This window comes from Amblyomma mixtum, chromosome 2 (assembly GCF_055824585.1).
Source record: "Amblyomma mixtum isolate Tamu chromosome 2, ASM5582458v1, whole genome shotgun sequence".
NCBI classification, from domain to species: Eukaryota; Metazoa; Arthropoda; class Arachnida; order Ixodida; family Ixodidae; genus Amblyomma; species Amblyomma mixtum.
This window is the reverse complement of record NC_143013.1, coordinates 106,998,662-107,012,669: the sequence shown is the minus strand read 5'-3', so window position 1 is coordinate 107,012,669 and position 14,008 is coordinate 106,998,662. Positions and strand designations below refer to the sequence as shown.

The following is a 14,008-nucleotide window of genomic DNA, read 5'->3' as shown; positions in this document are numbered from 1 at the left end:
TCGCAAACGCGTGAAAGAGACCTCCAGTCTGCGCGAGCTCCAGTCTTTGCTACTCCAAGGGTGCAGAAGGTTCTGATATTCGGGAGATGAAGTAAGCGCCGAGGCTGAAAATTCCTGAAATATTGTGTAACTGCGAAACCTCACAGCAGCTGTATATGCGCAGGTTGGCAGGACAGCAATTATTGGGCCACAGAGAGAGGCCCTTGCTAATGAATCAGCAACCTCATTTAACTGAATGCCCACGTGACCCGGTACCCAAAGCAACCTCACCAAATTTAGATGGAGCGGGATCAGCTGCTTAAAGAGGCGTAATGCCCTAGACTCAGAGGGTGATGATAATGAAAAGCAAATAGATAAAGAGTCCGTCATAACCATGACTTGGGAAACGGCAGGATCTAATTTACGTCTTTTTTTTTCTTTTGGAGCCTCGTGTTGAACAGCACTGTTCTTCTTCTTCATCCTCTTTATAATGGCAAATACCCACGTGGGGATTGGCCAAGGTATAGTGGTATAATTAAGGAAATTTCAATAGTATTACGACAAAATATCGGAGCCAAACGTGAATTTTGAAAAATGTATTCATGAAAAACGACAGAAGAATATCTACAGTTAAATAACAAAGAACATTTTGGTGAAAAAAAAAAGAAAACTCCAAGACCTTTAAAGGAGTTAGCAAATCAACCTACCAGTTTATTCGAAAGCGTCGTCTCCATCAACTTCCATCTGCTCCGTTCCGCGTAACTGCCTGCTCACCGTCGTCTTCTGCGTGGCACAAATCCGTGCTTTCGCTTCGATTCGAATGTAGTAAACATTCTTTGTAGTTTTTTGTTTACTTAGAATGGCGCTTTTTCCACATAGCATTGTCAGCTGTGTAATGTATATAAGCTACAGCTAAGACTTGCGAACTAGTAGGCTGATTAACTACTGTTAAACAGTTAACTTTTAACTCTTGCTGTTAGCCTGCTTATTTATTGAGGCATGTAGCCCAGCGTAACTAATTTTCATATCTGTTTTTAGAAAATTGAGCCCTCGGCGATGTGGCTGAAACACGGTGTGAGAATGGGCCGAACAAATTTTGGCAATTTCGAAAAGTTACGCGCACCAGAGGAGTTGCTTTGCCTGCGAGCTTGTCGAAAGTGCATGTATTATGACGCGATGTAGGCAAAATTTGCCAGGCCACAGTGTCGAAGGTAACTGCGTTTTCGGTCTTCTCACAAGTTACATGGATATTTCTTGCGGTGGACTACACGCCTCTCAATAAAAAATGAGACTAACAGTAATAATCAAAAAGGTAACTATTTAGCATTAGTTAACCAGCCTACTAGTTAGCACCTTTTAGCTGTATTCTGAAAGGGCTCCTCTAACTGAAAACGCCTATTTTAAAACATTGCAGAACATCTTAAGTGAAAGACCCCCTATATGGAAACAATGTGTGGAATGATTTAGGTGCTAGGTTTTGTTAGGTTTAACGTCCCAAAGCGACTCAGGCTATGAAGGACAGCCGTAGTGGAGGGCTCCGGAATAATTTCGACCACCTGGGGTTCTTTAACGTGCACTGACATCGCACACTATACGGTCCTCGAGCATTTCGCCTCCCTCGAAATGCTTCCACCGCGGCCGAGATCGAACCTCAAATGTCTCTGGAATGGTATAGATGAAATCTTCCGTGAGAATATTAATCTGCGAATGGCACGCAGTTGTCCTCGGGTGGCTTTCTGCAGCTAATGCAGGAAAAGTTGTGTTAGATCGCCTGTAAATGCACTTCTGTCTGTGATGAGCACACCGGGGGCTCCTTGAGGCTGCCCGATCTGTTCAGCGAAAAAGTTCGCGACTTCGACTGCAGTACCAGTCGGCAAGGCTTTTTTGTGTAGTTTCTGGCTATGTGGCTTCAGCGTTATGTTTCATTATGTTTGTATTAGTTTCGTCTTTTATTATTTAGCCCTTCTCTTCTCAGTCTAGACAGCCTATGCCAAGAAATCTGGGCAAGCGCTTCAAGTTTCTACGGCTGGCCCCATGTGTCCTGTAGCGCGGAACACTCAAAATCGTCGCAACAGCTGGTATGTTCGGCACACCCTAATGATTTCCTGTGGCAGTCGGAAACAGTTGCTGTGAGCGTAAGAAGCATTTTACAAGTTACATCTTACAGTGAGAAGAGTAGGTCATGATGATACCTATGTTTGCGCAGATTCTCTCGGGACTGTCCAGTTTTCTTACATCTACAAGTTTAAAATATCTCCACTGATTTTACGCGGCGTTCGGTACTCATAAAGAACAGATGGCGGCAATTACTGATGTCTAGAAAGGCTTGGCATCAGTGTACCCTTTGGGCAAAATACAAGAAGATTGTAAACTAAATGGTGGGGTTTAAGGACGCCATGGTGGAGGGCGCTAGACAGTTTTCAGACCACCTGGATTTCTTTTGATACGCATTGACATCGCACTGGGACATGTTTTCAGCTGCGGCATGTAGCATTCAGCTCCGCCTTACCCTACAGGTGCGTCCAGACACTGCTTTCAATAATTACAGCAGAGTTGTCTTCTGTCTACCTTAATATTATTTCAAAGGGCAACTCGACATTGAAAGTCATTTATATTTTATTTTTGATGTAAATCTATTTTCTTCCTCCCTTTTTGGCCTCAGATGTTTACTATGAGGTCACTCACTCAAACGCAAGAGACATTTTGTGCTTGAAAAATTGGTAGGGAATTAACGTCGTTAAACCGAGTAGATGTGCGAAAGCAGGTGTTCATTCTTCAGTTGGAGAGGGTGCTTAGGCTTCGCCTTAAGGGTATGACGCTATAGCTGTAGTAGGTTAATGCCCACAAACGTAGAATTGCTCATTCCCTACATAACATTCATAGATGGCGGCGAGTCCTCAAACCACTACCAGCGCAATGGCGCAGCGGTTAAATGATGCACCACTGCACTGGCCGGTGGCTGTTTCTATCACAGCCAACGGTATAGAATGCGCGACCCATGTTGCTCTTCCCGAGCACCCTCTCGCGAAAAATCTTTGATTTAAAAAACGCCACCTGCCAGGGCAGGTTGCGATGATGCCACAATGTTGCATGACCTAAGTGGGGTGACGCCTTCCTCCCACTGGGTACAGCTGGTTCGAAGGTCCTCCAACTTGCCCGACTTCCTCCTGCTGGCTGCAACTTGCGCGACGCTCCTCCCCACTTACCCGTGCTTACCCGAGTAACTCGGGTATGCTCGGGTTAGTTCCGGCCACAAGACGCGACAAGATGGCAAGATTATTGCTCGGGGCTGGTACGTCTGGAGTAGTGCTTTCGAACTAATGTTTGGAAACGAGACACGCGGACGTGGGCATTAGCGTGAGCATTAGAGATCGCCATTAATAGCCAGCGCTGTAAACCGGGGAGTAACTATCTCCTGGAGCGGCAGCTCTGAAATGAACACGGTCTTAATGAGACAGAGTGAGTGGCCTCTACACACCGCAACCATCTCTAACCGCAGCTATCCGAGGAGGTCGTCGAAGTCAACCTGGATTCGAACGAGAAAGATGCCTACCTAGCCGGCCACCAGTTGGATGGACGAGTGGTCTTTCCTTCGGCCGCCTACATGGTGCTGGCCTGGAAGTCCCTCACCAAGCGCTCCGGCAAGCCCTTCCACCAGGTGCCCGTAGTGTTCGAGGAGGTCACTTTCCACAGGGCCACCATCCTGCCGAAGAGCGGTGAGGCTTCTACAAGTGCGCATGTGCATACTTCCCACGAGCACCATAATCAGGCACGTCCTTAATTAACACATTAGCGAGGTATCATTAAACTTATCTCTGCGTTTAGTAGCATAGTAAAGTTCGTTTAAATTTTTTCGCCCCATAGACTAATAACTTATCGTAGCAACTGCTGCCCGTAGCATGACGTGATGCTTCAATAAAATTTCTTCGCTGCCTATAGCTGCAGCAAAATGTCTACCACGCGTTTGGAAGGGCTCAAAAGTTAACGTAATGACTTGACAAGAGCTTGCGATCTATGCAGAGATCCAGCGACAGCGAGGCCGGCATTTTACTTATCATGCCTCTACGACTTTTTACAGCGACTGCAGTTAAGCGCCCATTCCTTTCGGTTTCGCGTCGAAGCAGGATGTCGATGCCTGTCGCTGTTCTCTGTTCTGTTGATTTCAGCTGTACATGTAAAGTTCAGACCTCTGTATGAAGTGTCTGTGCCACTGTCCTGAGGACCATTATTATTATTTCAGCTGTCTTTTTTGTGACGTGTAAAGTTTGCTAACGTTCGTACCAGGAGACCATGGACTAGGACTCGCAGAATTGCTTCCAACAGTGTAGTAGTACCTCGTGAATAGCAACATAATCGCCTGGGTGCAGGTCTGGTGCGCCTCATGGTGCACGTCATGCCAGCGTCTGGAGAGTTTGAGATAAGCGAGGCTGGCGTAGTGGCCGCCAGAGGTCGGATCCGCGTCCTTCAGGATGGGGACAAGCTCCCGGATATACTATAGCGTCACCGCGGCCGCCCGACGAGACGGTCGCCTGCGAGCTCCACACCGAAGAGGTCTACAAGGGGCCCAGTCTGCGAGGCTACGAGTACTACGGCAAGTTCCGGAGCATCCTCCGCGCCGACTTGGACAGTTAGTGTTTCGCCATTTTCTTGACATCTTTATTTATCTCACGGTAACATTTCACGGAATCGAAATAGTGTGCAGCAGCTTGCCACTGCGCTCATCAAGCAGCCAAAGTGCTTCTTTGGTACAGGCGCAATCATCTTTTATTTACTCTATACGGTGCGCCAAGAATTTGTGGTCTATTCTATGGCTACGCCCAGATTACCCCACTGAAGGAAGGCATGCGTGCTGCTCAATGTTTAGATCTTACTCACACCATGGTTGTCACTAAAGGTTGTCACTAAAGATACCTTTATGCAGTGTTTCGTTACGAAACTTGTAAGCGTCTGCGTTGCAGCAACAATGGTGTAGCCTGTGCAACTTGGAATCATCGTCTGTTTTCAGCGGCCCGGTGCACGCATTTGTTTCAATGCGTACCATTAGAAGGGTCTCACCCTTGCTTGCATATGCGAGGCGGTAATCATGGATTCAGTCCGGGGTACCATATTCTGGGGTATATCATTATGAATTGCCTAAATCTAGAATTCGCCTCAATCAGGATTTTGAACTGTCCTTTGGTACCCGGGTTTCGATCGTCTCCATGTTTCCTCTAAATCTGGGCTCCAGTGTGGGTTTCATAATATAGGTTGACAGTCCTCATGGTCACTAAGTAATATGAGCTTCAATCTGGTTTTCATAATCTGCTCTACTCTCTTCTGTCGCCTTTCCCCACGATCTGTGGTTCGGCCCAAGTTCCGCTCAATTTGCTTAATGAACCAAGAGAAAAGAAGGCAAAAATCAACAAAGGATTGTTTTAGAGATGGGTGATTTGTTGTTCTATTAGGCGGTAACAACTCATTAACAGTGGTTTTTCACGCACTGTTAGCGTTTGAACCTCTATTAAATATTAAAATGTAACCAGCTATTAATAAATAACAAATAATTCCAGAATGCGCATAATAACGACCATTACATAAGACCCCTTGAATTCTTCCGGCGGAACTAAAAATACGTTTAAGTGTTGCTGAAGTTATGCTCGTGGCGGCTTTTCCTACTGCATCTTAAGGAGGTCAGATTCCCACAGGAAAGAATGAAGTGATAGCGGTACAACGCTATTCCGGTTGTACTAGACGTTTTCTTAAAACATTACTGTCGCCTTTCATTCAGGCTTTTACGCACTGCAAAGTAGTTGAAAGCTATTTGTTCATTTGTGTTCCCGTCAGAGCCGTACGGCAAGCTCAAGTGGGAGCACAACTGGGTGACCTTCATCGATAGCATGCTTCAATTCTTCGTCTTTCTTGACCCGCTGCGATGCTTCAGGCTGTTCTCTAAGGTCCAGATGTGCTACATCGATCCTCAGCTCCACGATCGCATCGCCCTGGATGTTGGAGACAGAGGTCAGTAGTGAAAAATCATCATTTTATCTCAACTGGATGCCCCTAGCGGACACAATTGAAGGTGCAGTGGCGAGTAAGAAAGAGTAGCACAAGTGATTAACGGGAACTGCGGCGGAAAGGAAGAGAGAACAAGAAAGATTTATTTGCAGGCAGTGACTATTTGCTGAACCGCACCAAAGGCTGAGGTGCGGGAACGGCCTGGCATTCTCCTTAAAGGTACACTGAGGAGAGCTCTATTAATATTTTTTTATAGCAAAATCCGATAGTTCGGCATTTCATGGCTTTGTTGCCACTTGGCCGGCAGCGAAAGATGCATTTATTTCTAAGAAATTTGGATTCGAAATTGAAAAAGGTTTTCCCGCCGCTCTGATTCAAACTTGGGATTCTCCTATGACGACACAGGACTAAGTGACGTGAAACATGACGTAGACATGACGTAACGCAGACTCCGTGATTTCTGGCTACCAGCAGTGCGGCCCAGCAGCAGCCGAAAAGAAAGCTACCGCCGGCCGCACGTTGAAGGCATCTATCGGCTATTGCGGCCGTCGCTTCGTTTACGTTTGCACCGGCGTTTTGCCAGCGTTACAATGGGTCCCGTTCTCGAAGTCGTCAACGAAGTTCTCGCAAATAGACACCTTTAGCATACCGTGTACCCTGTTTACCGTTAGCGGATTACCGGGAGCCCGCATACCGCTCTGAGCAGGCGCTGATTGGTACCGGCGCTGCAGGAACGCGCGTAGCTGTCGGGTACGTGGCGCCATCTGGCGACGTCAAGGAGATTTGCGCATGCATTTGCTGCGCCTCAGTGATTCGTGCCTTCTCGTGTCCTAGTGTTGCTAGAACTATTGGTTCTAGCAACTCTGTTTTGTCCTATGACGTCATGAAGCTTGTACTTGCGAGTTTGGCCTGTGGCGGCGATACCTGTATTTTGGTTCTTGCTTTTTTCTACGTTACAAGAGCTTTGTTGTCAGCATGATGGCGTTTTTGTAATCAGGAGCTGGTATTCTGTCGATGCAAGTCAACTTCAATTTCTCCTCAGTGTCCCTTTAACAGCTGTTGGTGAACCGCACCACTGTTGTGGTGATTTTTGACTGTGCTAAACTTTTTTACTCACCATCGTACGCATACACCTCTTGAAAAAACGGTCACTGAACGCTCCTCACGTATACTTGTTTTTTATCTCGATAGTTCCAGGAAACCAATCAGCTATAAGCAGTAAAAAGAACTGCCTTTTCACCCTCCCGTGACCGTCAACATAGGTACTGACGAGACATTTCTGGAAAATATAGGCAGGAGTGAATGTAATTGCACCCAGGGAAATGAAAACGCGACCACGAACCAAGTTATGATAGACATAGTGTTAGGGAGATAGCTGACCGTCGCTGTCGAAGGCCGATTGAGTTTTGTAGATAAAAGACAGTCGAAAGTCAGTGTCCTTCCTATCCTGCTTAATTCTTTTGGTTTCATTTTTGTCTTTCTGTTCTCGGGCTAGGTCCTGCTAAGTCAGTGGCCACCTGACCCAAATTTTGAATCTAGGATAAAGTTTACTCATGAAAATTTACTCAAGAAATTTTCATGACCGCATCAAGACTCAGAACATCGATTTCTTTTAATCTGCATATTGCTGCTTTTTCTGATGCGCAGGCATGGATGTCGTCTACAATAGCTGCCTCAATACGTGCCATGCCGGAGGGGTGGCTATGCGAGGTCTCAAGGCCAACACCGCCCCACGGCGCGGAGTGCATCAGACCCCTTGCCTCGAAGAGTACCAGTTCGTGCCGTACATCGATGACGAGGCAGCTATCGAGGAACGGGAGGCTTGCCTACGAGAATACGTCGGCGTTTGTAGCTCCGTCATGCGTCGCATCCTTGAGGCTAGCGGCGAGGAAACCACTGAGATGCATCGACTTATCGAGAATACCTGCGAGGTACCCGAGGGAGTGCTCAACCGGTACCTCAAATGCAATGCGGAGAACAACGAGCTCCTACGTCTGCTTACCGCCATGCGCACGAAAGCCAAAGGCTCTTCGTCATCTCTGCTCTCTAGTGTGGAGTGGGCACTGACCAAACACAAGAATGACCTAGGCAAGGACATCCTCAACACCGCCCTTTTAGAAGAAGACCCGTTGAGGCCCCTTCTGGACATCGCGGTAGAAAATAGCGGTGTCAGAAAGATGCGAGTTCTGGAGCTAGCGTCAGGAGAAAGAGACTTTTTCTTAACCCCCTGGGTATCCAGACTGCTGTCCGTCTCCAATGCCTTGCTCAGGATTGAGTACTACGTGGCCCACCCGTGTGTGGACGTCCTCTCACCAAAGCGGTTGCCGGAAGGCGTCGCGAAGATTCACTGGGATCCTGCATCCGCTTCCACAAGTGAACTTCCCGGGGCTGAACTAGTCATTGCGCATGGCATCCTCAGCGTCTCAAATGGGCTTGAAAATCTGGCGGAACAACTGCACGTCCATTGCACGGAGCGTGGCTTTGCGCTTCTTTATCTGCGCACAGCCCTCACTCCAGCGGAGATACTTTTGTCGCAAATCGGCCATGTTCCGACCATAACCCATTCAAGGGATGCGGTTATTCGAGTCCTCGAAGCATACGGGTTTCGGCTGGTAGGACTGAAGTCGAACAACTGGTCAACGCTGTTTTTGCTAAGAAAAACTACAGAGGCCACCGAAGCACTGCAACAAGAAGCGGTGAGGTTAAGCAACACTCAGTTTGACTGGGTAGAGACAGTGAAGGCCAAGATAATCGAGTACGAAAACAAGCCTACGGGGCAGAACTTGTGGCTCATAGCCGAGGACACCGGCGTCAGTGGTCTCGTTGGCTTGATGAACTGCCTGCGACTTGAGACAGGTGCAGGTCATATAAGGTAAGAGTCATAAAATCTGTTGTGCTTGAGTTTAATGTTTTAATTACAGCAAGCGAGCGATGTTTATTTGAAAATACCACAGTGATCACCATTAGAATCGTGTCAATAAAAACAATTGTTTTAGTTGTTTAAAATGTCTTTTTTTCCGAAAACCATTAGAGAATGGAACAGACTACCGAGCGACGTTGTGAGTGTGACATCAAATGATGCGTTCTTTCGTTCTTTAATGATGTGATGCGATTGTGATGTGTTCTTTTGAAGTGAGATGTACGAGTACATGGCGAACGCTTTATGCTTGTAACTCTGCCTGCGAGCGGAGGTGTCATGTGTGCTTCTTTTTTGTACATTGCCCCCCCCCCCCCCCCCCACTGTAATGCCACGGCGCTGTGGGTTCCTTACTAAATAAAAGCACCGTACACGATGTTTGTCAAGGAAAACTAGTGAAATGTGGCCGTTTCTCACACTACTACTGATTTTTGTTTAGTTCACCTGTGTAAATAATTATTGCCTAATATTTTCTTTGAGTAACTGTCTTACAAAACTTGCCGCCTCCTGGGAATAACTGTGCAGTATTGAGAAGCCTTGCCCAGTATTGTTACTTGGTACGCTGCCACGACGTGGCTTAACAAGTGCCAGAAATCTATAATGATCCAATATTTCTAAAATGTGTATGACGACTCAAGGGGCTATGAACAGGTTAACTTGCCTCTGCTGCTTTACCATGACAGGTGCGTGTTCGACGCGACCCTGGAGGACTTGGGCAAGCCCGCTGACTTAACGCTGAGCCACCCGGCTTGCAAAGAGTTGATGGGGCATGATCTCGTAATGAACGTTCATCGCGACGGGAAGTGGGGTTCCTTTCGGCACCTCACCATGTTTTCGCGTGAGTACGGCAAGCTTTTAAGTCTTGGTTGCCCTTAGTTCTCGGTACTGGGAACAACGTACTGAACATACTCCAGTCACATGAAACACAAGTCGACGGCAATAACTTGGTAGTAATTTGCAATGAAATGATTGGTTTAGAATTATTTGACGTTTCAAATTATTAAGCCCTATATATACCATAGACCAACAATATGTACGAAAAATAGCTCGGAATTGAAAAAAAAAGCCACGAACAAGTTCGCATATCATTCCTGAAAGGTACCCTAAGGACAACTGCGTCGAATTACTGTTTCAGTAAAAATTTATTCCATGGCTCTGTCTGGATGACTGGCCGTTTGCCTGACAGACTAATATATTGCTAAGATGGTTCAATTTAAAAACTATCCTGCCACTTGGTTGAAATTTGCGCCATCTACACACAAAAGGACTCCGTGACCACCTTTTTGAAGGGGATGGCAGTGCATCATAGCCCGTGGGATCCACTCCGAAAATAGGTGTTGACGCATGCATTTTACTTCCAAAATCACCCGGTGATGGCGACACCTCTATTTCGTTTGTTCACCTTTTCCAACATATAAAAGCCCCGTTTTTGGAGAGGATGGTCTCTTCGTGATCAGATCGCAGCACCCCAGAGGTATAGGTCAACTTCTATTAGTCCTCATTGTCCCTTTAGGCCGCCGCGGTGGCTCAGTGACTATGGTGCTCGGCTGCTGTCCCGAAAGACGCGGGTTCGATCCCGGCCGCGGCGGTTGAATTTATTTGGAGGAGAAATTCGAGGCCCGTGTACTGTGCGATGTCAGTGCACGTAAAGAACCCCAGGTGGTCGAAATTTCCGGAGCCCTCCACTACGGCGTCTCTCATAGCCTTAGTCGCTTTGGGACGTTAAACCCCATAAACCAACCAACCAATCATTGTTCCTTTAAACTAAATAACTAGTCACTTACTGCTGTATATAAAAAGAAACTAACACAGCAGATAAAAGGTCTTTACTATTTCGCGAATACCTCTATGAAGAGTAATAAGAAGGCTATGGTTGTGGCGCCTGAAAAATCAGCGCCGCATGACTGCTCAGCTGTGCACTGTCGCCTCTGTTCTGTCGGTAAGTCGATGAATTTATTAGCATCCCCACTTCTCGTGCGTGGTGATAGGCCATGAGCCCGCGGGTAGGCATCGTGAAAAGATAGCATGGGCGCTCCTGCACTAAGATTTTTGCTAACTGAGGCCCCCAAATGTGCAGTTCCTCTTCAAAATGAAAGACAGGTTTCGCTGAAAAAGGGCGGAACAAGGACAACCGCCACAATCACCCTTTCAAGGTGATTCTAAAAGGTGATTCCCCTTTCACAATCACCTTTCAAGGGGATTCTGTTCAATATTGGAGAGGTGCGTCAGTCGACGACTCTCGGTGGCAACTCCAGATGACAGCGACGAGCATTGATACGAGGCGTACGTACAGAGTGCACTCACCCCAATACACCAACAATCGCAGGAGCGCACGCGATGCTGTGAGGTTGATTTTATGAAAAATAATAGAATACAAAACACTCAGAAGAAATATTTATTTGATGGGACGGGGAGTGATGTCGTTGGTGCATGACATCGCGTCTCGCTTTTACCTCGCGCCTCAACTATCATAGCGCCGCCGCGGTGGCTCAGTGGTTATGGTGCTCGACTGCTGACCCGAAAGACGCGGGTTGGATCCCGGCCGCGGCGGTTGAATTTCTTTGGAGGAGAAATTCTAGAGGCCCGTGTACTGTGCGATGTGAGTGCACGTTAAAGAACCCCAGGTGGTCGAAATTTCCGGAGCCCTTCACTACGGCGTCTCTCATAGCCTTAGTCGTTTTGGGACGTTAAACCCCATAAACCAAACCAATCATAGTACCAAGAAATCTTCTCAAGATGTGCTACGTTGCATGCACTCACACCGCAGGAGGCGGCCCGAAGAATGCCACGGAATACGCCTTCCTTAACGTGCAAACCCGTGGTGACCTCTCCAGCCTGCAGTGGTACGAGTCTCCCCTGCGCTACGGTTCTGCTCCTCGCGGTGAGGAGAAAATTGTTTGCAGTGTGTACTACGCTCCGGTGAACTTCCGTGACGTCATGGTCGCCACCGGAAAGCTTCCTCCGGATGCACTGCCCGGTGAGTGCGGGGAGTATATTAGCAGTAGCAGTAGTGAAGGTTGTAGTACCTAAGGGGTAGAAATAGCAGTCATAGTAGGAGCAGTAATGCAGTGGTAGTAGTACTGCTTTGGTACGGTATGGTACGGTATGGTATGGTATGGTATGGTATGGTATGGTATGGTATGGTATGGTATGGTATGGTATGGTATGGTATGGTATTCCGAAACGGAAAATGGGCTGTCATCGAAATAAGGCCTCCGCGGCCGGGATTTGATCCCATGTTCCTGGGATCAGCAGCTGAACTCCACAGCCACAAGCCATCCCTGCAAGTAGTAGCAGTTCTAGTATTAGTAGTTGAGGCAGTGGCAGTGGTAGTAGTAGCAGTACTTGTAGTGGTAGTTGTAGCAGAGGTAGGTGTTTTAAGAAAAGGAGTTCCGTACTCCGCAGCTGCGTTATGCCGGGCGGCCACCTGAATAGCGGCAGGCCGAAAGAAGTTAAAATAATAAAAAGTAGGGATAGAAAAGAAGGCGATATAGAAAGAGACGACATAAGTTGAAAGTATACTATGAATAAAAACACGCAGAAGTCAGTACGCGCACAACTGCGCTATGACAGTTCTATACGCGCGCTTTCACAAATGAGGATCGTCAGCTGCTCGGGACTTGTGGAGCATGAGCGCGCAGTGGCCAATAGGCAAGGTTTCGATGTGATAAAGTGCCTTTACTTTAACACAGAGGTGCTTAGAGGCACTGATGCACACAATGAAGCGCATTTTTACATACGTTTTGGATATTTGTCTTGTTCATCAGTACAGAAATTCGATATCTCGCTGCAGAATAAATTTTCCGCTTTAAGCAAGGACGATCTTAGTGTGTAAGTGATGAATGATAATCTCTCAATGTCATGATGGAGTGCGAAATAAAAGTGAGGTCTAGATTTTCTACTGAAGATACTGGACGGTCTCTCAGGAGACGAAAAATGTTATAAATAAACGCCAAAGCAAGAAAGCCTCTAATCCCATAGATAGTATAAAACTGGCAGAAATATCAAAGCTAATTCATAAACTTAGGGAAACCGCCATGAAGCGGTACAATATGACGAGGAGCTAGCGTGCTCTAAATAACGCAGGTAGCCTAACAGCGGTCAACTAAGCGTAGGCAAAAATCATACGTACGCTCGTAAGCACAAGCGTAGCAATGCCATTTTCAATATGGTTAACATTGCTAAAATAGCCGAGGAAACATCCGCAGATCCATACAGTAGTCCATACAATCAGTACGCCAATAACGGTGCCAGTGAAACGGAGGAATTGTGCATCCCACTGGTAACGAAAGTGGAAGTGAAGCCTAACAAGCAGTGCAAAAGGGGAAGTTTGCTGGTGAGGATCAGGCAACCGCAGGTCTGTGGGACGGTTGGGAGATTATGCTAGAAAAACGTGCAGCCGTGTGCACGTAATGAATGACTCACGATTTCGAGCGTACCAGAACCTTGAATGGGGAGGAGGAAAACAGCTTTTATGGGCAGACATAATTTATGCGCCCAGGATGTCAATGGCAGACCAGGCCACGGCTCGCTGTACGTCCTCGTTGGGGTCAGCCAGCCAGGTGGTCCGGGTGGAGAGAAGGGGCTTTGACTATGGGGGCGGACGACAGTGACGGATCAGGAAAAGACAGTGTTCCAGGTCGCCATAGGGAAATCCAGTTAGGGCAGTGGAGATGATTTGTACAAGATTTGCAAAGCTGGAGCCTAGTGGGGGTAAGGATCAATTTTAATTTGATTCTGTGGTACACGCGGGCTTCTAGGGTCTCGGGTGAGGGACAGATGCGGCGGGGTAGATTAGCTAGGTATGATCACACACGTATGTAGTGTAGCTTGATCGACTTCTTGATGACCACTCCCTCATCTACCGTCGGTAGGACTGACCACGGAATCACTGGCACCCAGTGAGAAATTTGGATGCTGTGCAGGTGTGCCAGCTCATTACCAGTGGTTGTCTTACGGCCACGAATTCTTTGAAAGGTTGCAGGGAGTGGTTCCAATTGTATGGGTGTATAATTTAGCGCTGAGGACCTCCTGAGAGTCCGTGTAAGCTTCATAGGCTGAGCAGAAGGCAAGGGATAGAAAAGTTTTGATAGCATGGACAATGCGTGCGATTTATAG

At 47.2% G+C, this 14,008-nt stretch overlaps 1 protein-coding gene across 1 annotated transcript in view; it reads left to right on the top strand.

Annotated features, from left to right (window-relative positions):
- The window catches only part of LOC149360481 (fatty acid synthase-like), a 78,792-nt gene that overhangs the window by 43,160 nt on the left and 21,624 nt on the right, over positions 1–14,008 (top strand). The window contains 7 exon segments of the mRNA XM_089567858.1: positions 3,479–3,695; positions 4,347–4,471; positions 4,474–4,606; positions 5,803–5,976; positions 7,621–8,845; positions 9,574–9,718; positions 11,651–11,867. Of these exon segments, the coding sequence (XP_089423984.1) occupies positions 3,479–3,695; positions 4,347–4,471; positions 4,474–4,606; positions 5,803–5,976; positions 7,621–8,845; positions 9,574–9,718; positions 11,651–11,867 (2,236 nt within the window).